Source organism: Mixophyes fleayi, chromosome 7, assembly GCF_038048845.1.
Source record: "Mixophyes fleayi isolate aMixFle1 chromosome 7, aMixFle1.hap1, whole genome shotgun sequence".
Lineage (NCBI taxonomy): Eukaryota > Metazoa > Chordata > Amphibia > Anura > Limnodynastidae > Mixophyes > Mixophyes fleayi.
The window spans coordinates 27,169,108-27,196,722 of NC_134408.1; the positions used below are offsets into that span (position 1 = coordinate 27,169,108).

Consider the following 27,615-nt stretch of genomic DNA (forward strand, 5'->3'; position numbering starts at 1 on the left):
GCTTTTCCAGGTGAAATGTAATGTAAATGTAATCTGTTTACAAATGCTGTGATGAAGTTGTAAATTATCCAGGCAGTGCTGTTTGGAGAATTCCTCCTTTTTCCAAAATGCAGTGTACAAAAAGTTAGAGGTCTCTTTGGAGGGACCCTCATCACATTGCTAGGTTGGGATACGGAAGAAATGTTTAAGCAAAAAACCCGGGGGGGGGGGGGGGAATTCCCTTTTTAATACTGACTACATAGTAGTTGGTGTTTTCAAATATGACATAACCCATGGACACCAGTTGACTTATTTTGTTGTTTTCACAGACCATCGTATCCAGGAATGCGCTCCAGTACCGAGGCACCTCCCAGCACGATGCCCAGGAGTTCCTGCTGTGGCTTCTGGACAGGGTCCACGAGGACCTGAACATCGTTGTAAAGCACAAGCCTCGGGTGGGTATTGTTTCTTACTGACCTGCTGTGCAGTATGCCGCACTAACTCCCCTTTCTTGTACTTCAAAAGTACTGGAAAGGATTCCATATGGATCATTTAATTTCAGTTGGAATCACAAATATTTTTGCTGCAAAAGCCCTTTTGAAGATCAATAACATTATATTAATATCAATGTTCTCCCCAGTGCCTATTCCTGGGTGCTTCACCCTGGCTGTTTGTACTTACCATTTTTGGCTCTTGGCGTGCAACAGTGTCCTATTATAATGGCATAAACCATTGTTTCGCCTATTAGAACAGGCACTGTGTGAGCACTACAGCCAGCAGTGGGTGTTACACCACTGACCACCAGTCTGACCAGTCCTGGCAGGTGTGGTGGGCAATAACCACCAACATTTTTCATTGTTATTGCAAAGTATTACAACTGCCACCACCTGGCTGCTTCTTAATGCCACCCGGCTGGCAACACTTTCTGGGGAGAACATAGTGTGATTATTTATTGGGAATCTGTATTGGTGGTTTTATGGTGGGTCTGTTACAGTTGGCATCTTTTGGTGTTCATTAACAAATATGACGCAAAAGCACAATTGGAGTACAAAACGACTTCTGATTTACTCTTCAATTGTATATGTGATTCCTGGATCCGTTAATTCATATGAATGGGGACTTTTTCATCATTAAACCTTTTCTGAAAAGCTGGTGACAATACTTATTCTTGGCATACTATAGTAATGCTTGTCTCTTACACAGAGGTGCTTGGATGTGTGACTGTCCTGGTGCTCTAGACTGTGTGTACTGCACAGTAATCACAACTTGAAAGGAGCTAATATACATCCACTGAATACTGAATCCTGTTACAATGTATTCTACCAAGCCCTTATTTGCATATTAAGTGGGTAGTAAGTGATAATGTCGCCTTTTCAGCACTGGTAAGCAGTTCCCCTTTTGCATAGTAAGTCACATGGAATTCTGTATTCTGATTCCACTCTTAAATTATTGGTTTCAGCTAGTCTGTACTTTATGTATAGTCCTGAGCTGCTACCATTACAGCAGCTAAGAGAAGTGTTGTGTACTTGTCAGAGGGTCACCTTACAGCGAGCTGGTGGTTAGGGACGGCCTTATATAGAGTATAATGAGTAGTTATCACAGCAGAGTTTGGTTCCCTGTGGTAAGTAGCTGACTGACGTGTTCTCTAATTATTGCAGCCGCCGGTGGAAGAAGATTTGACAGGAGAGGGGCCGCCTTTTCCAACCAGCGGGACCTTTGTTCAGGAACTTTTCCAAGCTCAATATAGGTAACGTGCGTCACATCCACCGATGGTGGTCTGGTTTGCTTCACTAATGTATACTGCAGCTTACATAAACATCTGTCTTCCTTCTCTGTAATATTATGTTTAAACACCCTGTCTTCTTTCCCAGTAATTGTCCGGTTGTTTATCTGGTTTCTAATGCATTGTCTTGGTGTTACTGTCACCTCTCCCCCCATAGGTCCTCCTTGACGTGCCCTCATTGTCAGAAACAGAGTAACACTTTTGACCCTTTCCTCTGCATCTCTCTGCCAATCCCCTTGCCTCATACACGGTAAGAACAGGCTACAAAGATTAACACACTCCTCACCCTTTGTGCACGGCTGAAGAGCATATGCTGATTTCACTGCTCTCACCCTGTCTGATAATAGCCCGAATGGCTCGGCTGTTTCGTCTATTGTTCTAACCATTTATTGCGCACTCCCATCTGTCAGTTGGCCTATAATCTACACACGGGTCAAACCTACTTCTTTTACATCGCAGATTTTATGATAGGGCTGGAGAGCAGGATATAGTACTGTCTATAAAGACAGGATCTGACTAACACATCACACTTTTTTTTTTTTTTCTTCCAAAATGTGATTTACACTTTTATAACTATAGCTTTTTAATTTGGTCATTAGACAAAAGCTTCCTGGCAATGCATGCTGGTCATTGTAGATGACTAATGCACACCCCATGACCCGCAGGACAGATACAGGGAGACGTAGGACACCGGGAGTTAAATACTTCTGTAATATTTCTGTCCTGGGTTCCCCTATATCAGTTTTGTGCCAGGTCTCACTGTAATTTTGGGATGGGCTCTACCAGTCCCCAGACTCCGTGAGGTCTAGCAGCAAATCAGAATTGATAAGCTTCACTATGATTGGCTGCCAGACTGTCTTTGTAATTATGCCTGGGAGGACAGGTAAGTAATGTGCAGGGGCGTGTCTTACTGTGTGGGGGAGTGAGAATGTATTGCTACAGGGGAGGGCCATAGCTCGCTCCATATGCCATGTGACAGTGCCCACTACATGGCACGGCCACACCCACCACAGTTTCCTTCACCATGTGAATTTTGTAATGTGGATAGGCATGTCTGCAAAGAGTTCTTTTCCTGTTCACATTTTACATATTTATGCAAGTTAAGTTTTATTGTGGATCCTTTTAAATGAGTATTATTACCGATTGTGGCCCTCAAACCAGAAAAGGTTGTGCATACCTGTTGTTGTAGATCAATACCATAGGATGCTAACGCCTCCAGGCTAGAGAGTGCAGCTAGCACCTACGGTTACTACAGACTCACCATGTTCTGTCCTCCAGGATTATGCCGTTCTGTGTCTCCAACCAGTGTGACAGAAGCCCAATGCCACTATAGCCTGAAAATTTTTCTGCGCTACATTCATGTTCAGTCCGCTGATGTCAGCCAGTCGGCGCTGGGTGTAGACTGCATGTGCCTGTCCCACCCTAAATACAAATACATACAGTCTATAAAATGCAGCCTATCCATTCTTTAGGGATCTCCCTAGTTCCTATTGAGATACAGGCTGCAATCTCATGAATTGATTGATTGATAACACACCACGTCCGCCTCCACGGTGTATAGAAGATGGGTGCACTGGTATGTCTGTCTCACCCGCATGCCTCTTACCTCTCTTATAGGCCTTTATATGTGACCGTGGTCTATCAGGGGAAGTGCTCTCACTGTATGCGCATTGGGGTTGCTGTACCGCTGTCTGGCAATGTGGTGCGGTTACGGGAAGCAATATCCATGGAGACGAAAATTCCCACAGACCAGGTAATTTATGCAATATTCGGAGCTATTTCCTGTTTTTTAATACTGTGGAAATGTGTTTAAACTTTACAGTGAGTTTGATTTAACATCGTACGTGTTATTTCAGTTAGGATTTTTTTTTCCCACTGTTAATGGTTTGCAGGTTGTTTTTAGTGATTGGTTCTTAAACAGAAATGTTTTAGTGTATCATTATTTAGATATATATATATATATATATATGCACCACTAATTCAACAGCGCTGTGCAGAGAACTTGCTCACATCAGTCCCTGCCCCATTAGTGTCTAAATTCCCTAATGCACATAGACTGGGGTCAATTTAATTGTAGCCAATTAACCTACCAGTATGTTTTTGGATTGTGGGAGGAAACCGGAGCACCCAGAGGAAACCCACGCAGACACTGGGAGAACATACAAACTCCATACCGATAAGGCCATGGCCGGGAATCGAACTCATGACCCCAGTGCTGTGAGACAGAAGTGCTAACCACTAAGCAACTCGCTGCCCTTGTATAGGTCCAGTTTGTCTCCCAGATTGGATGGCAATGGTAGACATGTTGAACCTACATAAAGGATAACAATAATAATAATAATAATAATAACATTTATATTTTGTTGAAATATATATATTCTCACGCTTGTGTTTTCTTCAAGACTATTAATTGCCTAGCAATTTGTTTTCCTTGTTGTCTACATAAAAATGGCCACTAGGTGGTGCTGTTCTACTTAACTTAATAACACATTATTACATTGCTGCATTAACATGACAGCTTCAAATCATCTGTAAAATGTAAATATTTGGGGAAATGTGGTCACAGGCACAGAGTGACTCTTGTTTGCTTTATTTCTGTAGACATTGCATTCCTTTCAGAGGTTTGCAAAATAGCAGGTTTGGCCCTATATCCAAGTGCCACGGAATTCCTCCGCTAAAACAAATATATTTTTGTTGCACCACATACATCCGTTACTTATTACGCTGTGTTTGGTTATCCTTACTAAAGTAGAGTGTAATGACTTGGTATTGCCACTGGCTTTTCTCCTTTCGCTAGCTACGTCCATCTTACGCCTTTGCCTCTCCTCTTCTCTCTCACTCCAGATAGTAATAACTGAAATGTATTTTGATGGCTTCCATCGCTCCTTCTCTGACACAGATGACTTGGACACTATCCATGAAAGTGACTGCATATTTGCCTTTGAGACTCCAGAAATCTTCCCTACTGAAGGAATTATAGGCCAGCGAGGTAATACCTTTCCATAATGATAAGTTTGTGCAAGGTGTGTGCTGCGCTCGCTGTGACCCAGAGTGTGAGTGGGTCTGAGCAGGCTTGTTCAAGATGGCGGATTGGAACAGTTCCAGCAGCCATCCAATCACTGCCCTTCTCACGGTGGATCTTCTGCAGGCTGTCTCTGTAAGCCACGGTCTGTTCCAGCAATTACTATAAATATACATTTTGGTTGTATTCTCCCTTGGTCACATTACACTAAAACATTAATTTTTAAAAACTCAAAACGGATCCCACACATTTTCTACTTGCTGCATAACCCATAACTCTTTGTATTAGAAGTGCTTTGGCGGCAAGTTTTGCCTGTTTAAAGCCAATCAAGAAAGTGTTCTGTACAGTTTGGATAATCTTCCTCTATGGCTGATATTTCACTTTATCTCAACCGCTATAACTCAATTCATGTGCTCATAACAGCTGAGAGAGACTTGATGGAGAATACTGAATATGACAATGGAATACAAATGGCAACTTTTATTTAAACCTTGTACAACATAAGTTTGGCCATTGGTTTTGGCTTAATCCTACTAGTAGAGTAGTTTTTATTTCATTATTCCGCTACCGGTGAACAGTGTGACCGTGCATGCTTGTTTCTACAAATGCAAATACGCAGACAATATATCCTTCTATGTGCTTGACTCAACCCCATTGAAATATATCTAGACGTAATAGTATATATTCCTCTGGTGTTTTTCTTATTAATGCTTTTTTTTTTTTTTTTAACCATTGGAAACCTTAGTATAGCAGTTAATTATTAAATCCATTTCAGAGACCTGATCCAGATCCCATATTGCAGCATAGTAACGTAATCGCCCATTTAATGCAGTTTTCCACATTGAATGCTGTTTGCAATTGCCAGGAACAGACCAAATGCTTCTTGGTCTCAAAACTGGACTATTGACTGTCCTTAGCAGTGTGGTCTCTCAAGATCTCTTATGATCATAATGACAATCCTGTTTTGTGTGTTTGGGGAGGTATAGCTGAATAATTAGTTAATTGGATTTTGCTGACCTGCCATTTGAAGTCCTTTCTCTGAATCTCTCAGGAGTTTGTGTGAACAATAACCAGAATTATGTGAGGAATGGAATTGACCAGAATAGGTCTCCTCACTACTCTTCCGGCTCATTGCGGCTACCTATGAACCGGTTCGGAGTGAATGATCGGATTGTAATCCTGGTGTGTAACCGAGCGTACAGCGGGCAACATGGCAAGAGGTGAGCATGCTGGGAAATCTGACCTCCTTGGATGATTGTGCTACAGCCTATTCTGCTCTGACATATAAGTGCACCAGGACATTGGATGTTTTACTTCTAAATTTAAGACCTGTTAAACTTAGACAATTGCCTGCATTGAGCTGCAATGTATTATTTCTAAGGTTGAAATTAGCTACTTGGTAGTCTATGGTGGGGACAATAATAGTGTCATTAACATGGAGTGCCGTTATCTGCCTTGCACTCAGAAGCAAAACTTTCTTAGTGATAAATCCTCCAACGTAATGTCTTCCCTCTCTATCTCGGCCTCTCTTATGGCAAGGACACCAGCCTTATAACAGCTATAGAACACTTCCAACTTTCCTCCATTCTCCTACTCTCCTGTCTCATGTAACCTGTCCCACACTAACATAATCACACAGGACAGGTCGCTGCAAGATCAGCAAACTCCTCTCCTAACCGCCTCTGTGCTGCTGTGTATCTGAGGATGAGCTGATTGGCTGCACTATCGCTGCCTACATCAAAACTGCAGACAGTACAAAAGTAATAACGCGGGGCTTTGACTAGTAAAACAAACCTCTATAAAGTGGGGAGAAAAAGTTAAGGTGGAGACTCCCCTTTGAACAAGTCTACCTCCCCCCCATTATGACAGAAGATGCTACTATGTCAATACTGTAATGTTACCCTGATTTTGCTTAGATTTGGGCAGCCGTTTGTTCTGCACTTAGAGAGGAACATCACATGGGATGTCCTACAGAAGGAGATATTGGAGAAGATGCAGTACTCCTTGCGCCCCTCAGTGTGTGTTCAGGTGGGTGATGCTGTGATATGCACTTCTCATACCGCACAATGTTTTATATGTCATGTATTTGCTGTGTACACATCTTAATCCACGTGTTGCACTCTATTACAGGTGTGTCCCTTTAGCCTTCGTGTGGTTACTGCTGTTGGTATAACTTACCTCTTACCTCAGGAAGAAAAACCCCTCTGTCACCCCACAGTTGAAAGGTAAGTCCTGACTGTTTTCCTTGGTACGAGGTGTTGGAGGAGACTCTGTATAGTGTTTAGTATAGGATGGACCAGTACAAGTCTGTGTAATGGTTATGTCCTAGGTCAGAATGGGCAAAATTCAGCTTTGATCTGGGATAAGAAAGACCTGAAAATGGGAACTGTAATATGTACAGAGCTCATAGGTGCGCACACTGTGCAATGTAGACAGACATGTATGGAGTGTTAACTGATCACCTTAAATGGTTTGTCTATTTGGCTTTTTGTGAACCTAAAATATGGATTTGCAAAGAGCAGACAAGGTGAGTTTTTTTTCTAACTTGAGTAGCGCTCCTTACTGGCACGTGATGCGTGACTTAAAAAAACCGTGGACCATCGCTGTCCTAGACTGTTCACGCCAGTCAGGTTTTACCACCCAACCCGTTCTCATATTCGGAATTTTATAAATCAAACACTTACTGTCTCCTGAACGTTTAACAAGCAATCAGTGTGAAGTGTAAAAAAGGATAGCTCTATTACAGCTGAATAATACATCTTCCAATATGATCACTATTTAATCTCTGAAAACGCTAAAAAAAATAATCAATCGGACTTTGTTATAATGTCCTATACTCGCAGCAAACCTGTATTGTGAGTTCTCACACTCGGGCAATGGTGTCTGATTTTATAGACTGCTTAGTTATGCTCAGAGTGCAGCCGTTTCAATGCGTTATCTGATTAATATCCTTTTTTTTTTCCATTTGAGATATTAAATGTCATTATTGACAAAAATGTATTATTTTGCTTAATAAAGCTTTTGAAGCTTCCATTTTCATGCTAGTTGTCCTCTACTAGTCTACATGTGTCCCATTTCCCTTAGAAATGTCTGCAGCTCCCGGTTCTGCAGCAGCCCCGAGGGTGGTGGCGGCTGCGGGCAGCCCCGAGGGTGGTGGCGGCTGCGGGCAGCCCCGAGGGTGGTGGCGGCTGCGGGCAGCCCCGAGGGTGGTGGCGGCTGCGGGCAGCCCCGAGGGTGGTGGCGGCTGCTCAATCTGCTGTTTGTTTTGTTGCAGGGCTCTGAAATCCTGCGGTATCGGTGGGGCTGCTCACGTGAAGCTGGTGGTAGAATGGGACAGAGAGACTAAGGAATAGTGAGTATACAAACTGATCTGCAGAATGATATCTGGAGCAGAGCCATTCTACCTTCACAGGCCTGATTTTTGTCTTTTGTAAAGCGCTGCATGGTTTGCTGGCACTATATAAAGGATCACTGCACTTATAATGGCGAATGCTTTATATGAAGAGTAACTGTCATATTTCCTGTTGCATTGAGGTCACGTAGGCCAGTATTTGCTTTTTCCTCGCCTTTTGACCATTTTACTTTATATTATTTTGCTGCATGTGTACACAAAGAGGAGGTGGGGCTGTTGTGAGTTTTGTGTAGTGGAGTCTAGTGTGCCAAGCGATATTGGTGTGTCTCTAAGCAGGCTTTTGTGTAACACCGCTTCTCCAATATATTCCTTGCTATTGCTAGGAGCTGCACTATGGTAATTACACATGTCTGCATATATGCTCTGCTTGGACACCATGTTCTCGGAGCCTCCTGCTATAGAACAGAGCTGTCCCTAGCAATCTGTGTACATGAATATTGTCTGTGTGCCATGCTGGTGGTATTTAGGCAGCCATCACCAGGGGGTGGAGCAGAGAAACGTAGAGGTTATGTGGCTGGAAGGATGGGACTTGGTTGTCATGAATAGTGAGTGGGTTGTAGTAGAAGAAGGAATTGTGGTGCCGAATACAGATCAGCGAATAGGCGCGGTACAGGAGGGGTATAAACTATAGCAGGAATAGTAAGTATTTTTCCATGTGCAACTCTGTTTCTTGCTTTATAATAATCTTGGGCTGTAGTAGGGATACATCTTGGTGACTAAAATAAATTATTGGCTCAAATTCATACCTCTTGGATCTTTCTCTTGTGGACATGAATTTTATGACATAAAGATAACCCTGGCATAGACACGCATTGCCCCAATCCTACTGTTACAAAGCTCCATATACAGACACCGCTGGCTGCAGCTTGAGATGTGTTGTTGTTTTATTTTCAGTTGCTGATGTCCATTTTTATACCTTTGCATTATACACTTGGTGCCATTTGTACATGTGGAATGTGTAGCAACCAGTGTGCAGCTGCAAGCATGGATTTAGCATTCGACTGTCAAGAATTGTCAGATCAGGGAGGATTTAGGGGCTGTTCTTGGCTATTGTTTTCTTGACACGCCCATGATGCTTTTCCAGGCATACACCTTTTTGCATCTTTGTTCATTGTTGACAGTGTTATTTATTGTGGTGTCTCATTCACACAAGCAGTTTCATAGGATTTGCTCATGCCATGTTTTCAATCCAGCGTGACTCGGGATCCTGGAGTATTTTCAGAGCGGTTTCCTTGCAGTGTGAGCAAAATCTGTCAGTGTGTGTGTGAATAAACTGTTGTGCGGGATGTCCCCTTTCCCATGAACCCTAGTTGTTTTGTAGTTTTCGTCCCGGGTGTGACATTGTCCAAACAGTATTGATGGTTTTACATGGAGTCGGACATGAGAGTAGCAATTTGACAGAAAATATAATTTTATCTTATTTACCTTCAGAACATTGTTTTCTGTTAGAACTTTTATTTCTATGTAATCTTTTATCCGCTCAGCATCTGTGATCTGAATCTCTTGATGACCTCATTATAGTAGACACTATGGTTTAGTTTCCAGGCAGCTTAGGAAAGTTCTTACTAGTGTGACCTTATGGCCTGGGATATATCCTACTTGCCAACACTCCCTGAAATAGGGGTGATCTCCCTCACTCCCTGAATAGTCTGGCATTCTCCCTGATGCTGAGCCAGTACAGGACGTAGTTGGCTTCGCCATCTGTGGCATGATGACACAGTTCAGAAATTATGTTTTATGTCCATGTATTGATGCCTATGGAGGTGGCCATTTTCATGTAGACCAAGATTTAATCAAAGACTGACAGGTAAGACAACATGACTTCAGTAATGGAGACAGAAATGTAAAAGACGCTTCAGTCTCTAGAGATTCATTAGCTGCTTTTCTTTAACGCATAGTTGCCTACTCTCCCGGAATGTCTGGGAGACTCCCGCATTTCTGGGAGATCAGGGCAACCTCCCGGTTCTAGCCTCTGCAATAGATGAGGGGTGGGGATTAATGAGGCAAATATCGCGTCACCTTAGCTTCGCCCCCTGCTGTAATTGTCCAAAATTGTGACAACCGTTTAGGGGGTGGGGCCAAAATGATGCAATTTATCAAACCCCGCCCCCTTGCATCAACCTCCCCCGGGATCTCCCTGAAGCCAACGAGGAAAAGTTGGCAAGTATGGGATATATATTCATTTGCTTTTATCTTTAGGATATTGCATCGTTCACTGTCATTTTCACATTTGCTTTTGCCATATTAGCAGAGTGCATATAAGTTGAGGAAGAACAAGTAAAGCCTCCTCCATACAGGTTGGGCAGTTACAGGTTCACGACTAGATTTAATAATGATGGTTTCTAAAGAACAGGAACAGAGATCTAGTGCAAGACTGTTGTGAATGGGGAGGAGTTATTCAGTATAGGAGCAGTGACTGTTCTCAGAACTATAAGATGTAGTGTAATCTGGATGTTCTAGCAGATTCCTTGTCCGTTGCTTATAGGTTTGGATCACCGTGGACTTAATAGCACGAATATGCAGTAGACGCCCAATTTGCATCTCCCTTGAACCCCTATGGACATTCCAACACATGAGGCTTTCCCCATCTATTGATATAACTTCCTGCTCCCCCTACCAAGTATACAGGCAGATCATGTTAGATGACATTTGGGGTAACCGATGACAAGCGGTCTCCTATCTAGTTTTGGCGGACTCATAACCTATTTCTTCATTTTGTAATCGCCTGTTAGCTTATCAGCAACTCTTATCCATAGACAATACTGGGTGCAGCCAGAGTCGTGTAATCCTGCGTGGCTTCTCCGGCTCTTGTGGAACCACAGCTACCAGCACGCCCAAGCTGCTGCCTTAGTCCTACAACAACGAGAGTCACTTGATGGCCCGACCCTTCTCCTGCTTTTTCTCATTTGCCTTTTTCCCTGTTTCTTAACTCTTGTTAAACATCATATCTTCTTCTATCATGTGTTGTTTTTTTTTTGTTATTTAAAGGGGTTAATGGAAGACGTTGAAGCTGGGATGAAGCAGCATCTGCTGTAGACCAACTAGAAGCCAAGTTTTAGAGCATTGATGAGGAGTTAAGAGTTCAGAGCAGCTTGCGCACGGATGGCTGCCGACTCTTGTTTCAAAAGCTGTTTTGATAGCTCAGTTGATGCAGGTTACACCTGTCTGGTTTTATTACTCTGCTTCTGAAAGGAGTCTTCTAACCTGCAAAGTTAAGCAGAGCTGTATAATTGCCTCAGTGACAAGCTTGTCTGAATATTGTCTAGGCAGAGTCAAGGGCCTGCCCTTCATTCTGAGGAACTGTGATCTAAACATCTATTGTTTTCTGGAATTGGAGATGTTTTCTGGACATACAGTCCCTGGTTTCTCATACACTACTAATATACACGGCAGTCTGATCTAAATGAGCTCATTCATCACTGAATTCAGCCGCTTTCTGTACTACCTTCATTAATCTGGTGTCGTCGGCTCGGTCACTAGGATACTCCCTGGTAAACTGATCGTCATTCAGGCAAGCGCTAGTAGCATGTGTTCTTACGGCAGTCTGGAGAGAACAGGGATATGGTGGAAAGCGGTCTTCATTCTCACATCTACCGTATTTCCCCATGTATAAGGCGCTCCCATCTATAAGACGCACCTTAACTTTGGCCCCCAAATTTTTTTTAAAAAATAATACCGTAGCTGTTAAAAAAGGCAGGGAGAGTGTTAATGGCCAGCTGCTCTGATTGTGATCAGAGCAGCCGGACAGCACACTCTCCCTGCAAACGCCCCCTCTTCCCCACTGCCACTGTGCCTCTGTCCCCCTCCTCCTGGATCCCCGCTGCTACTCTGCCTGTCCTCCTCCGCCTGGATCCCCGCTGCTACTCTCCCTGCAAACGCCCCCTCTTCCCCACTGCCACTGTGCCTCTGTCCCCCTCCTCCTGGATCCCCGCTGCCACTCTGCCTGTCCTCCTCCTCCTGGATCCCCGCTGCCACTCTGCCTGTCCTCCTCCTGGATCCCCGCTGCCACTCTGCCTGTCCCCCTCCTCCTGGATCCCCGCTGCCACTCTGCCTGTCCTCCTACTCCTGGATCCCCGCTGCCACTCTGCCTGTCCTCCTCTTCCTGGATCCCCGCTGCCACTCTGCCTGTCCTCCTCTTCCTGGATCCCCGCTGCCACTCTGCCTGTCCTCCTCCTCCTGGATCCCCGCTGCCACTCTGCCTGTCCTCCTCCTCCTGGATCCCCGCTGCCACTCTGCCTGTCCTCCTCCTCCTGGATCCCCGCTGCCACTCTGCCTGTCCTCCTCCTCCTGGATCCCCGCTGCCACTCTGCCTGTCCTCCTCCTCCTGGATCCCCGCTGCCACTCTGCCTGTCCTCCTCCTCCTGGATCCCCGCTGCCACTCTGCCTGTCCTCCTCCTCCTGGATCCCCGCTGCCACTCTGCCTGTCCTCCTCCTCCTGGATCCCCGCTGCCACTCTGCCTGTCCTCCTCCTCCTGGATCCCCGCTGCCACTGTAATGCTGCATCCCCGCTACCCCTGTATAAGACGTACCCAGGTTTTAGACCCAAAATTTTGGGGGGAAAAGGTGCATCTTATACATGAGGAAATATGTTTTTTTGTTCATCCCAGAAAGTGGCTGCTTCCACTCTGCAGGGTTTCAGGACCACTTTATCAGAAAACCAAAACTGTACACCCGGTTATTAAATATGAAGTTGGCTCTGTAAGAAGTTGTACTCTACATTAGAAGAGAGGTGGTTTGTGAAGGCTTATTTGCATCTGGACCCGTTATGAATGGCACAGAAGTAAAACCAGACCACAGGAAGAAATAACTAGCAAGAGCCAGAAGTGGGGGGTGGGGCGGCTCTGGGGGACAACTGCTGCCCCCCGCCACCCCCCCTCCCCTCCTGGTTCTGTCAATTGCTTATTTTCCCTGCAGGGTATTGGCCATTTCATCCTGTAAGTGCAGAACATTCCCCTGAATAATACATCACCTTCTAGCCCACGTTGACACACACAGCGTTATGTGACTACAGAGTGCAGAGGAAAGTGAGAAGGAAACCTTGTCAGCTCGCAGCAAGAGGCAGCTTACCACTTCCTACTTATCCCTCCTCATTTACAGCATTACTGAGAGTAATGACATGCTTGTGGGAAATCGCATCTCATCAGCTGCTTTAATCCTTTACCCTAAGCACCAATTTTGATTTTTCACTAGCGCAGCAATGACCATCTTGAGGTTTTTATCGGCTCTTTAAGAGGTTCCATGTAACTACAACAAGCTCCGACTACAATATAAGAATGTGTTCTGTCCCCAGTCCTGGTGGTGCATAGGGTTATGCAATGAAACCTTCTGTAAATGGATACCTTGGTGTCGCCGTGGCTTCTTTCTAAAACTATTTTAAATGGCGTAACGAGCAGGAATGTTTGTCACACTGACAATGCCTGCGGTAACAGTGTGGCTGACGCTGAATGAAAACCAACGTCCTCATGCAAGTCAGAATCCGTAACCACTGAGCCACTCGTGCCAGAGAGGGTATAGCACCCATAGATCACACACTTACATTAATCGGCACTCCCTATTCAAACCTGATGGGGTTACAGTTGCTGGCTTTCACTGCATATCATATTTCTTGTGTGCACAGGTGTATTTGTAATGGCAAATTGTAGATGGGATCTTAATGTATAAATATAGAAGCATGTGAGCATGCTGGGCACAGGCTGTTAGCTGAAGGGAAATTCACGCACCCTGAACCCCCAGTGCATGGTGACAGTACTGTGTAGAATAGGCAGGAATTAGGGCTGCTGCGCTTGGTATAGCGCATTACCCTATACCAATACAAACGTGATTGCCATCTTACCACATAATAGGTTGTAGTCTATACCAGAAATGTGAGGCCAAATTGAGCAGTGTTCATGTGGACTCATGCTCCTAATAAAGTTGCAAAAGTTCAAATATTTAGCAGCCCATCAGCAAATTGACTGATCTAGAGCAAGTTGGAAATCATTACTGCAAATAGAATGTAAGTGCTTTCCCAGCTGTGTTATAGGAAGTGCTATAAAGCATGCTTGTTACAGTTACAATCCAATATTTGGATGAATTATTTATTTTGATGACTTTTGTTGTTAAAGTATTGGATTTCAGTAACTGTGCCTGTTCCCTGCAGCCTTTTTGGTAACACAGAAGAGGAATATGTCCCGGATTCTGAGAGTGTCCGCCTGCAGCGGGAGCTTCATCACCAGCCTCAGTGCTGCAGTCTCTCCCAGTGTTTTCATCTGTATACCAAAGAGGAGCAGGTTAGTGCAACACCATCCTGAGCAATGGGGGCAGTAATAGTTGTGCTCAACCTACTCACAAATTTGAATTAACATTGTTTGCACGCTACACAGAACCAGGGAAGGATTGCAGTCCTATTGTGGCTGTGGAATGTCCATTTACATGCATGCTGGCCCTTCTAGTGCCCTTCTAGTATTTGGCGTTTGTTAGAAACGTTCAAATATGGGCCAGAAAACTTTTTTGCAGAACTTTGTTTTGTGCTGTGTTTTTGCTTTTGTTGTTTCCTGTAGTGTATTCACTTGTTGTGCTGTATGTTTTGTACTTGTGCCTGACTGCTTATGCTGCCTATTTGCAGCTGGCTCCTGGCAATGCCTGGCGCTGTCCTCACTGCAAACAGCTTCAACAGGGCAGCATTAAACTCAGCCTGTGGACCCTGCCTGATGTACTTATTCTACATCTAAAGAGATTCCGACAGGTAAGACCGTGCTTGCTCTGCTATGTAAACTAACAGTCACTACCACTAACTGCTGTGGTATATAGTGCCTCTAACCAGTCTGCTGCTAGAGAAGCATGCGACCGATGGTTCTCCTAATCTACTGCTGGTACAGTTACTGACCATAATACAAACTGTTTAGTTACACTTGCAGACCTTTGGAATGCTAACACTGGTACTGAAGCCTCCTACAGACTGCGATGATATTAATTTTCACAGGCTGCTTTAATTAACACGAACTAGTCTTTTTTACATAAACATGCAGGATGTAGTAGGATTTACTGCTAGATACACCGGTGCCCACTGTGGGGGCGCTGTAACCTCTGTCCTGCTAGATCCGCTGGTGCCCACTGTGGGGGCGCTGTAACCTCTGTCCTGCTAGATACACCGGTGCCCACTGTGGGGGGCGCTGTAACCTCTGTCCTGCTAGATACACTGGTGCCCACTGTGGGGGGCGCTGTAACCTCTGTCCTACTAGATCTGCCATTGCCCACTGTGGGGGCGCTGTAACCTCTGTCCTGCTATATCTGCCGGTGCCCACTGTGGGGGGCGCTGTAACCTCTGTCCTGCTGGATGCGCCGGTGCCCACTGTGGGGGCGCTGTAACCTCTGTCCTGCTGGATGCGCCGGTGCCCACTGTGGGGGCGCTGTAACCTCTGTCCTGCTGGATGCGCCGGTGCCCACTGTGGGGGGCGCTGTAACCTCTGTCCTGCTGGATGCGCCGGTGCCCACTGTGGGGGGCGCTGTAACCTCTGTCCTGCTGGATGCGCCGGTGCCCACTGTGGGGGGCGCTGTAACCTCTGTCCTGCTGGATGCGCCGGTGCCCACTGTGGGGGGCGCTGTAACCTCTGTCCTGCTGGATGCGCCGGTGCCCACTGTGGGGGGCGCTGTAACCTCTGTCCTGCTGGATGCGCCGGTGCCCACTGTGGGGGCGCTGTAACCTCTGTCCTGCTGGATGCGCCGGTGCCCACTGTGGGGGCGCTGTAACCTCTGTCCTGCTGGATGCGCCGGTGCCCACTGTGGGGGTGCTGTAACCTCTGTCCTGCTGGATGCGCCGGTGCCCACTGTGGGGGGCGCTGTAACCTCTGTCCTGCTGGATGCGCCGGTGCCCACTGTGGGGGGCGCTGTAACCTCTGTCCTGCTGGATGCGCCGGTGCCCACTGTGGGGGGCGCTGTAACCTCTGTCCTGCTACAATAGGTGAACCTATGCACACCCCTATATGTACAATGGTGACACTAACCGCTCTCATGTTAGATACCTCTGCACACTGTGGGGACTCTGCAATCTGTCTACTGCTAGATACACCTGTGCACATTTTCCTTGCTGTGTCCGCACAGGACGGGGATCGGAGGGTGAAGCTGCAGAACATGGTCCGCTTCCCATTACTGGGGTTGGATATGACACCTCACGTGGTGAAGCGCAGTCAGAGCTCCTGGAGCCTCCCATCGCATTGGTCACCTTGGAGACGACCTTACGGCATGGGCCGCGACCCGGAGGACTTCATATATGACCTCTATGCTGTGTGTAACCACCATGGGACCATGCAGGGTGGTCACTATACAGGTATCTATTGTACAGCACCAGCCTGAAGAGACAACTATATGTAGTTGTAGAGTAGTGCTGATTGCTATTATTGTGCTGACTAATTGTACAAATCTCCCGGCCCCATTTTGCATATTTTTGACTGCAGATCAGATCTTTACTGGTACCATGTGAACAGTAAGCAAAGCACAGGCAGAATTTCTGTTAAATCACAAACGCTTTCAGTTTACAAAGCTATATGGCATTTAGAAATGACATTTCCTCCATTAAGTCTTCCTGCGAAGAACTAAAACCCAAACCTTTTCCAGTATAGAGAAGTTAAGATGTAGTGGAAACGCCACTCTTGGTGTAACCTGCCTGTTTCTGTCTCAGCTTACTGTAAGAACTCTGTGGATGGCTCGTGGTATTGCTTCGATGACAGCGATGTACAGGCACTTGCAGAGGATGATGTGTGCAAGCAGACGGCCTACATCCTCTTCTACCAGCGCCGGGCAGCTGTGCCGTCCTGGTCGGCAAACAGTTCTGTGGCAGGTACGTTTACACTTTAATCTTGGTGTGATGGGAGACTGCAACAGCACTGAATGTAGCATATTCATTTAATTCTGAGGAACATCAATAAAGTTGCCCTGTTCAGTAGCTGCTCATTGTGATAACAAATGTAAATATTACACTTATTAGGACTGAGGATATTTTAACTGACATCAGTGATTACTGATGTCAGTTCTTACTCCCAGCACAGCAGATTTCCTGTGTTTGGTAGGATAACTGACGCTAATCTGATTGCTGATGTCAGGGAGTAATAGCTTGCACTATAGCATATAATATATATTCAAATATCTTAACTTCTGTCTAGGCGTGTTAGATGCCTTTTTTATTACTTGTTAAACTTGTTCTTTTATGTAAGTCTAGTCTAGTGCAATCTGCAGTCGTCTGGTCCGAAGGGCTCCATGCAATGCACATAGACAGCAATTGTGGTTACAAAGTTCTTTTACATTGCTGAAACTTTGAGAAATGTCTGATACAGCTATTGAGAGACAAATAAAGCATTTCTGTTTAGAGTCTTTAAGTTAGCGGAACTGTCATAGTATAACGGAAATCTATTGATTCTGCGTGTTCTCCAATCTTGTACTTTGCAGGTTCCACTAGCTCCTCGCTATGTGATCACTGGATTTCCAGGCTACCTGGAAGCCGACAGCCCAGTATTGCTTCAGCCGCTTCTTCCAGACGGACATCTCTGGCATCACTGGCCGAGTCTGTGGAACTGACGGGAGAGAGGAGCGAGGACGATGGTGAGAGGATCGTTGCTTTATTGACGACTACTTCATTAATAATAAAGATGCTGTTCTAGTTCCCATCTTATTGGCTTTATAAAGTACAGTCTAATTGGATAATAGCTGTGGAAACCTATTCTAGTGATAGATTCATGGGTCAGGCAACATCATTTTGATTGGATATTGCGTAAACTGTTGATCTTGGGGAGAAATCTGGTAACACAGGGAAGTCCCTTCCCCATCCTTGTATAAATGTTACACTCGCAAGCAGTAAACCGTAGGGCACTTCTCAGGAAGCCTCACCTAACTAGGGGACAATTTAAAGAAAAGTGGCTGCATTTTAAAGTTGTCTATGAACTTGCAAGAATGATCTTACAGTGGGTACCTTGTCCCCCAGTCATAAATACAAATCGGGTTTGTCAGCACAGGGCTGGACTCCCTAGGAATAATACAGAGCCCCCCTAGAGGTACCTAGTCCTGTGCTGAAAACACTTAGGGCTCTTTCCACATCCCTCGGCTGTGGGTGTAGGGTAATAGTAATTTAATGTGAAAAAAAAATTGTCCCTGGTGCACTACAGGTCCCAGCATGGCTAGGCTGCCACTGGGCATGCTGGCAATTGGGAGTGGGGGTGACACTTTTTTTTAAAAATAAATGATTTACTGTATTGCCGGTTTTAACCCTTTATGTTGATATTGTTACGGTCGACTTTACAACCTATCGACATTCACAATGTCGGTATTTTAACTCTGTCGACCTAATGAACATGTTAACAGTCAGGATGTCAATATTGTAGTGTCAACGTTTTCATTGTCGACATTTTTGTACCCAACCCATTTGCACATTTCCTGCTGGAGTAGTATAAAATTTACCCTAACCCCTTTCGTATTCTCTATAGTTGTTCACATGCTGAGCAGAAAACACCTATACTGTACCAATGAGCCCCACTAAGGGCTAAACAGTCTCTCGTTTGATGGTATTCTGTCTCCACACTGACTTGTTGCATGCTCCAAATACCCTGTATTGACTATCTTTAACAATATACTGTATACATCTGTAGCATATCTGGGATTGCTTGTGCATTGTCCGTCCCTTCAGCATAAAATAAGTTTCTAAATACCTTACATAAAAGTAGAACTGAAGCTTATTAGTTGGGAAGTTCCATGGTCTCCTACCAAGTATTCAGCACGGTCATTTCTATACTGAGCAGCGAATTTTCCACGGCGATGGAACTTTTTTTAGTAGAGATTGCCGATTTAGAAAGAAATGAGTTGTGCAAAAAAAAGTGTACATCATATGCTGAAGCTGCTAATTAGACAGTTTTTATGCTCTAGTGAAGTCAATGACTCTTCTCGAAGAGATCATGTGCTGCTTAAGTTCTTGACATAGAGCTGTCCTGACATTGAAAGTGAGGACAGAAAGTGCAGTTTGCTGTAGTGCTAGGAAGTAACTAGTTGCTTGGAATTTGTCTTAATAAGTTTTTTTTGTTTTTTTAGGTGGCTTCTCCTCCCGTCCATTTGTCCGTAGTGTCCAACGTCAAAGCAGCGGGAGGTCATCTGTCACCAGTCCTCTTGTCTCGAATGAGAACGGTTTTAGACCATCTTGGTCACTGGCAGCAAAACTCCACCTGCGTGCCGCCACCTCCTGCCGACATCCCTCTGATTCTCCGACACATGGCTCTTCCCTCAGCAAGATTGGCGAGGCCGATGACCACGTCTCCACCTCCTGCTTTGGAAGCCTTCGCAACCTGTCTGGCAGCATCCACGATCACATTGAAGGCGTTAGACGCGAGCATCGAGCAGCATCTCGGGCTCCTTTGGCAGTAGCAGAAGGTGGTGTTCAGGTAGAGCCAGTCTTGAAAAAAGCTGCTCCAGTTGAACCGCCTGTAAACAGTGCAGCCGAGCTAGTGGGCAGGAACCCACTATTGGATCCTCTAGACAACAATAATCATATCGCCTTTGTCGATCAAAGTGATTCTGTGAGTTCCTCTCCTGTGAGGGAGAATTCACCTCCGAGTGAGGAACTGCAGAGCAAGAAGCCTGTGACCAGTAAAGCAGCAGTAGAGCAAGATAAGGCAACACGAGTGCCAGAGAAAGACTCTTCTACACCCACTTTAGCAGCATCGGGCAGTACTGGTAAACATGCTTCTAAAGACAAACGGAGTGTAGTGAAAACTCCAATGCGTCGTTCGTCTACACAGCAGAAGAAAGACCCTGTAAAACCACAGGAAGTGTCCACCCCGGTCTCTCAACAGAAGCAAAAATCCTCAAGTTCTGCACTTGGTAACACCTCACATCCAGCACAGAAGAAACCTGCCTCATCTTCTAAAACCTCTTCTGTATCCAGTTCATGCAGTAAACATCGAGCTTCAGAAAAGCCTATTAGCAGGGAAGCATCTAAAGTAAGCCTGGGCTCGGACAAAGCCTGTGCCACTAAACCATGTAGCTCGGCCCGTGCCGCACATCCCAAGAGCAGCGATAGTCTAGTAGATAGTCGGACTGTACGAAGTTCCTCCATGGCCAGCCTCCGTGCACCTCAAACCGGAGCTCGGTCCAGTCTCAAGCGAGACAGCAAGTCTGAGGAGAAAGGACTGAGTTTCTTTAAGTCTGCCCTAAGGCAGAAGGAGAACAGGCGATCGGCCGATTTGGGGAAGACCAGCCTCCTATCCAAGAAGCCAACAGGAACCAAGAGCGTAGGCCAGGAGAAATCAGAGATTGGTCCATCCTTACCAACCAGCGAGGTGGCCCCGAGTCCAAAAAAACATTCTACCTTACCTCAACACAAAGCCAAGTCTTCCCCAGATGAAAGACAAGCTCATCAATCGCCTGGTGGGAAAAAGACTGCTGAAAAATACCTAAAAAGATTCCCATCTTCAACAAAGCCATCACCTAAAGCTCAGTGACCAAGGAAGCAGGGGCAGCATTACCACATGTCCTGACTAAAGATGAACGCAGGAGAGCTGTCCCTGCCTACAGCTACTGTTGGGAATGTATGCACTTTCAGATTTTGATGACTTTTCTTTTTCTGTTTTGGTTTTTGTTTTTTTTAACCTTGTGGGGTAAGGTCTTGTCCTTGTTTCCTCCCAGCTATGCTTGCCGCATGGAAGTTGACTTATATTGTGATAAAGAAACTATTAACCTACCGACTGAGAGCGCTAAACGGACGGTGCCAGCAGAGAAACTGCTCAGCCGGTCCTGCCGAAACTCTCCTGCTTGTTCTAATTCTCAAGGGAAGAGGGGGGAACCATTGTTTTCTCTTCTGCCATCAGAATGCTGCTTATTATCTCTTTATCTTCCTTACCAAAGCCCGGCTGTAACTCTAACGCAGAGGAGAGTAGGGTGGGGGTTGGGTTTACTTCTCAAAGAAATGGAGGAAACTGTAGTTCCTTGTGGAGCTCTGCATTATATACTCATTCTGGAACGCTCATAGGACCACTTCATTTCCATCAAAGCCTCAAGCTCTTCTCCATTTATAATTGCATTACATGTCATGTCTAGACTGGTATATATGGCATTGGTTATCTGCTGTGATGTTGACTTTACCTATTCCACTCATCCCTTGCTATCTTGTGCCAACCCCTGTCCTGCTTCCATGTATTCCTTAATATCATGACATTAAGATAAGTCTAACTATAGAGGGGAATCCTGTATTCTAACCAATGGCAAGGCTGTTGGTAGGCCCTTTTATGATTGCTGAACTCCCTTGGTCAGTAATTTGTACCAATATGCTGTCCCCACTCTAGCTAATCCCAACATTCTTCCACCACATTGTGTAATGTTTTGTGATGGTTATGTCTGCAATACTATTGCACTGTATACTTCCTGCTTTTCTGGTCTCCGCTATAAGGCATCCATCTTTTTAGCTGGTAAGGAGTTAAATAGCTGCTACCATTCCATGTACCAGACAGTCTTTGGGTTTTAATGAGCTCTTGCATCTGCTTTATAGCCATTTAATAGTAGCTGCCCTGTAAGACGGATGGGGCTTTTAAAACTGCATTCTCGCTTTGAAATACGTGCTTTATTTGCGTATAGGCGAACACTAATGTTTGACATATATTTGATGCGGTTTAATTTGCTGGCACATCACAGCCTCTAAAAGATTAACTAAATATTTATTTGCTCTCTCCGGCAGCACCCAAGTGTTTAACTGGCCCAGTTGTATCTGCTCACAAGTGACGTTTGACCTCAGGAAGGAATTGTGTTGCCGGGGCAAAATTTCCAAGGCATCTTTGCAGCAACGTCATTGCAGTATTGTAGGTCCTTTGAAAATGAGACCTTTAATCGTCGTCGTTCCCCCCCCCCCCCCTTCCCAATTAGGTGGGTGAAAATAATTAAACGTCTTATGTATAGCAAACGACATTCCAAAACATTGTCTTTTAATGCCCAGACCATATCTGCCAAGCCAACCAACTTTGTTTTACAAATGGTGCTCCCCCCAAAAAGTCCAGTTCTTTAGTGAATGTTGCCGAATTCAGAGAACAATGAAGTAGAACACTAAAATTGACTGTGTAGTTCACCCGAGAAGCAGAAAGGGAAAAAAAAAGTATGTGAAATGGTTTTATACTATATGTATTTTATTTTTTACTTTTCAGTGCTGCTCTGGTGAAAGACCTTTTTGATGTTGGAAATCGTTGCACAGTAGATTTGTGTACCCAACTCCTTTCTTCCTGCAGCACAAGCTTGGCACTCTTCCGGATGCACGGCTGGACATATCTCATCTTTAGCCCTCTGCTCAGGCACTTTCTGCATGGCAATGTTTAAACTCAACGTGCACGCACTTGTAACCTATGCAAGCAAGTAATTGTAATCACTGGTGCTCACTCCTCGGGGCTACAACGCCCAAGAAAATTGTGTGTGTGGTGTTTATTGAGACGTGGGGTGGGGAAGGGCACAGGATGATCAGAATTTTATTGCTAACCGTTTTTATTACAATTATTTGCACCTCTGGTTTGTGCTAATGTTATGCTGTTTTATGCATCAAATTACCTCGTTGCAGCCTTTTACTTAGAGCAGAGATGTATTGCAAACATTCCCGCAAAATGATTTACCAAATGTCATTTTAGCTTGAATTTTACCTCTCGCCGTAGTTGTGAACCTGTTATTGCACTTTATCATTTTGATCCGAGCATTGTTAGTTACAATCTAAAGTTGTACTGTTGGATTTGCATTGCCCACATTTTGTTAGACGACAGTTGGCATGAAGCACTCTTCCTTTTCAGGATCGAGGAGCAGTCTGTGCTCTTTATGCCCATATCATGGGTCACTCTGTACAAATCCTTAAAAATGCAAGGGAATAGACACAATGTTAAAAATAAATTAAAAAAATCAATACAAATAGCCACTGACTAACATATTGCACATTGCAGTGTAGATAGACCTTTTAGTCCATTTCAATTCCTCAACATTTCTTAAATCTTTCTGCCTGATGGTTTGTGTGCGCCATTCTTTTGTTGGCAGTTCCGTTTCATGTTCTGTGACAGCGCTGGTAATTTTCCAACGGTTTAGATTTACTTAATATTCTGAAAGAGAAAATATTGTGGGTCATAAAATTGCTCCAGCAGATTTTAGTCTGCTCTTGAGCTGTCATCCTTTAGAGATTTGGCCTGCTAAAAAGTCATTGTAGTTCATCGTTTTACTAAACTTGCAAACTGTATCTCGTCATTCCATGCTTACAAACGACGCGTCAAAAAACTTCCTGTATTTTACGGTTTATAACATACAGAAATGTTTTCCCTTTTTGTCTTAACATCATCACCGTAATATTGCAAAGTCTGATTGTTTTTTTTTTTTTGTTTTTTTTAAGCATACACTACAGATTGGTAGTTAAAAACGGTTAAGGAGCGTGGAGCTGCCAAATGCAAATTTTATGCAAATGATTAACAATCCAGAACAGAAATATGCTCCATTAAAGAGGGTTCTAAAGGTTAAAGAGAATCTAACTGTAATAGGTTCCTCTAAATGTTACGCAGCCTCCATTTACATACCACTTCAGTGTTCATTATCCCTTGGCTCTTGGCAGCTCGGTACCATTTATTGGGATTTTTTTTTAAGTCAAACTTTTTGGCTTCCTCGAGCTGTGCTGCCCCCAGGCTTTTCCACACAATGTATTGTGCGAGCTGCACAAGGTCGCACTTTCAAGACCTTATGGATCAAATTGCAGCAAACACTCCAGAGATAGCCGTAGTGTACAATTCTACATGATTGTATAATTGGGGGGTATTTAAAGTGTTTCGGTCACCTACAAATAGTGTAAGCCGCTATTTTGTGTATGCTAAATCAATATTCAATTTCCATTCACTAGGAGTTTGTGATGTCACTAAGGCAAGAGGCACTCGGTGCCTTATGCCTCAGGGATATCATTATTTTCCTCTGAATTGGCAGGCTGTATTCTCATGACCTTTTGGTTAAACCCATTAAATAGTTGTCTCCGTTGCATGTAGGCAATGGATACACTCTAACGGAGTGTATATCAGAAACTTTTTACTATCCAGTCCAATATCTGGTTGAGTGCTACATTATGTTTCTGCTACTTTTTGTTGTTGAATTATTGTTATTGCCTTGAATTCTTGGATACATATTCCTGTTATTGTTTTTATTTGCTGCTAGCGAAACGCGTTTCACCATTCCCGTACATGCCACCGTTTATTTTGTGTGTCAAGGTAAAGTAGTGAAACTGTTATAAGGTGTATTATGACGGAGTAACACCCTTCCCTTGGTGCTAAAGGCCATAGGGTTTGAACGAGTGCATCGGGGGGATCACAAAGCCGTATCTTGAACCTCCAGCCTGAGAGCGTTGTTTGGGTTTTCCTCAGTCTAATTGTGACATCATTCTGACCTCAAAGTGTTTTCAGGAATACGCGGTTGGCCTTTATTGCCGCTAACGCATCCGCCTGCTTGTCCTGACCTTTCTGCCTACACTGGATTTTTATATTGCTGTTGCCTGCTTTCCTTTTATACATTTTCCGTTCCTATGGAGTTTTTTCCAACTTGCTTTCCAAGTCCCATCTCATTTTGCTCTTGTTCTGTGGAACGCAGACATTTGAAATTAGCTACCTGCAGGTTTGGGAAAGAACGATGGACATAAATCGCTCGCCTTCCCTGACCACCTATTCTGCTCTTTGGGAACACTGGTTCTAATATGTCGAGCCTGGTGCATGATGCTGTAACAATGCCTTTTATTTATTTTTATGTTTTATTATGCCAGGTGTATGCACTTTTAATATGCAGAATTTATATTTTTTACGTTTAAGAATGCTTCTTTGTGGGAGACACGTTTGATAACCTGTAGTTGAAAATATAATGTGGAAATTAAAGCATCAAAATAAACTAAAACAACACTGACTTAGTGCGTTTTATTTATCGTTGTGAACCTAATGTGCTGCTTCTTTCTCCCTCTAGAGGGCGTTCATCAGTTGTTGTGAAGTTACAGGCCAAACAGTTATTTCGTTGGCTTAAATAGACCCATCGATTTATGATATTTATTCATCAGTTGGAAAACACTTGAATATTTGTTTTTTAGAGAAAATAAAATAATGCTCTGAAAGGATTGTTACTGAATTCTTCACATTCATTATTTTTATTTTGTTACAACACTTTATCACACTGATGAAAGTATTAAATGCCTGAACAGCTAAAGGAACATTAACCCACCCCCCTACCCAAAATTTAATTTTTTGTCTCTGGACCGTGAAGAGGGCTTGCAGTATTCAGTCTTCCTCTGATGGTACATGACAGCTCTGTTAAAGAAAAGTATTACCTCTCCACTAGAGAGCGCTGAATCTTTTCTCCTATCTTTAGGACCGTGTCCTAATAGGATCTGATGAAGGTGAGCGAACATTTCTAAGCTAATGTACCATCACTCTGCTCCTGTGTGTGTGCGCACTATTCCATACAGTGCAAGACTGGCAAGCCGTCACTCCCTGTCTGCCTGCTCAGAGAAGGATACATTTTAGTTGAGTATGAACCTTATAGTTACTTTCACTTATAATGTTCAGCTCAGTAATGCAGCATTTGACAGATATAAATGGTAAACGCTTTTTAATTTTCAGTATATGCATGGATTATTACCATAAGAACATTGCAGGTCTCGTCAGCTTCCTGCTGGTACTCTGATCTTTATAATGGGATCTAATGCCTCTCTCCTGGGAGAAACCAGCACATGAATATTGTATACTAGTGTCTTGTATTCTGGCATTTCCAAACCCCCATGACAGGAGTTTGGCACGTGGTAAATACCCCCCACCACACACACAAGGTATATGATTGTTCAACGGTAAGATAATGTATACGGTGGTTCAGTGGTTAGCCCATTTGCCTTACAGCACTGGGGTCATGAGTTCTATTCTCGACTATGGCCTTTGTTTGTATGTTCTCCCCATGGGTTTCCTCCAGGTGCTCCGGTTTCCTCCCACACTCCAAAAACATACTGGTAGGTCAATTGTCTGTTAATAAATTGACCCTGTCTGTGTGTGTGTGTGTGTGTGTGTGTGTGTGTGTGTGTATATTAGGGAATTTAGACTGTAACCCCCAACGGGGCAGGGACTGATGTCAGTGCGTTCTCTGTATAGCACTGCGGAATTGGTGGCGCTATATAAATAAATGGTAATAATAATAATACTTTGAAGAGATAAATTCACTCAGTTCACTGCTCCATCTTCATTGTGAGTTTTAAATCTATCTTAAATGTAGCTAAAGGCCTAGGAGGGCATTCTAGACGCTGTAGTTCAAGAACTATAGAAATATTTAGATATATTGCAAAGCTGATATATTTTGTGCTAATTTCCTTCCCTTTTAAAAACCTGGCTTGCTTCATAGAGTTTATTTGATTTTCATTAAGGTTCTCAATTTGACACCGCAGGATCCATTTTTAGAATGTGCTTTATAACCTAAAATTATTTTGAAAGCTTTTATCACACTAATTCCAGAAATGTGATAGACTGCAGTGCGCTTTCTCTTTCTTTTGTACTGCTGGTCGCCTAATCTACAGCTCAAGAGAAGAATCGAATGTTGCCATTTCTCTTCAGATTTATACATTTAAGGATAATCATTATTGTGTCACACTGCTGCATTTTAATTTGTTTGCATTGTCCAAATGCATTAACTGATCTTTAAAATAAGTTTTGATTACTGAAGGAAATCTTTACACTTTCCAAAATGTATGTAGTATTTATTAACCTTTTATATAGCGTCAACATGTTTTGCAGTGCTTTTAGGAGAATGTTTAATCATTCCCAGACCCAGTGGATCTTGCAATCTAAATTCTCTACCACGCACACTCAGTTTAATTGACTTTGGAAAAAATTGACTAGCTAGTATGTTTTGACTGTGGGAGAAAACCCACACAAACACTGGGAAATGGTGGCTCAGTGGTTAGCACTTCTGCCTCACAGCACTGGGGTCATGAGTTCAATTCCCGACCATGGCCTTTTCTGTGAGGAGTTTGTATGTTCTCCCCGTGTTTGCGTGGGTTTCCTCTGGGTGCTCCGGTTTCCTCCCACACTCCAAAAACATACTGGTAGGTTAATTGGGTGCTATTAAATTGACGTGTCTGTGTTAGGAAATTTAGACTGTAAGCTCCAATGGGGGCAGGGACTGATGTGAGTGAGTTCTCTGTACAGTGCTGCGGAATTAGTGCAGCTATATAAATGATGATAATAAAAATACAAACTCCATACAGGAGCCCAGCCCTCTGCACTAGCAATACTAATCACTGTGCCACCTAGAACGCCATAAAGTAGATAGAGATCTTAGATTAGCCAGATTTTCTTAGATAGCTTTTCAGGATTTGTTAGAATTTTAAGTAATTTTGCTTATCCTAATAAGTAATGAGTTGAGGTTTTTAAGTTCAGACTATTTTGGGTGAAACTT

The 27,615-nt window shown here is 44.0% G+C and overlaps 2 protein-coding genes across 4 annotated transcripts in view; one reads left to right on the forward strand and one right to left on the reverse strand.

Annotated features, from left to right (window-relative positions):
* Nucleotides 1-23,547, forward strand: part of USP31 (ubiquitin specific peptidase 31) — a 40,840-nt gene extending 17,293 nt beyond the window's left edge. Inside the window, exons 2-16 of one of the 3 annotated variants that reach the window (XM_075179528.1) lie at nucleotides 309-434; nucleotides 1,638-1,726; nucleotides 1,920-2,012; nucleotides 3,380-3,515; nucleotides 4,607-4,751; nucleotides 5,836-6,004; nucleotides 6,701-6,812; nucleotides 6,915-7,009; nucleotides 8,059-8,136; nucleotides 14,336-14,465; nucleotides 14,801-14,920; nucleotides 16,276-16,501; nucleotides 16,853-17,011; nucleotides 17,617-17,769; nucleotides 19,246-23,547. In XM_075179528.1, the coding sequence (XP_075035629.1) occupies nucleotides 309-434; nucleotides 1,638-1,726; nucleotides 1,920-2,012; nucleotides 3,380-3,515; nucleotides 4,607-4,751; nucleotides 5,836-6,004; nucleotides 6,701-6,812; nucleotides 6,915-7,009; nucleotides 8,059-8,136; nucleotides 14,336-14,465; nucleotides 14,801-14,920; nucleotides 16,276-16,501; nucleotides 16,853-17,011; nucleotides 17,617-17,769; nucleotides 19,246-20,651 (3,237 nt within the window). In that variant the 3' untranslated portion in view covers nucleotides 20,652-23,547. The remainder of the gene's footprint in view (nucleotides 1-308; nucleotides 435-1,637; nucleotides 1,727-1,919; nucleotides 2,013-3,379; nucleotides 3,516-4,606; nucleotides 4,752-5,835; nucleotides 6,005-6,700; nucleotides 6,813-6,914; nucleotides 7,010-8,058; nucleotides 8,137-14,335; nucleotides 14,466-14,800; nucleotides 14,921-16,275; nucleotides 16,502-16,852; nucleotides 17,012-17,616; nucleotides 17,770-19,245) is intronic. The other 2 variants (XM_075179531.1, XM_075179529.1) reach the window with 2 other exon arrangements.
* Nucleotides 1-27,615, reverse strand: part of LOC142097574 (heparan sulfate glucosamine 3-O-sulfotransferase 2-like) — a 303,244-nt gene that overhangs the window by 217,485 nt on the left and 58,144 nt on the right. The window lies entirely within an intron of this gene.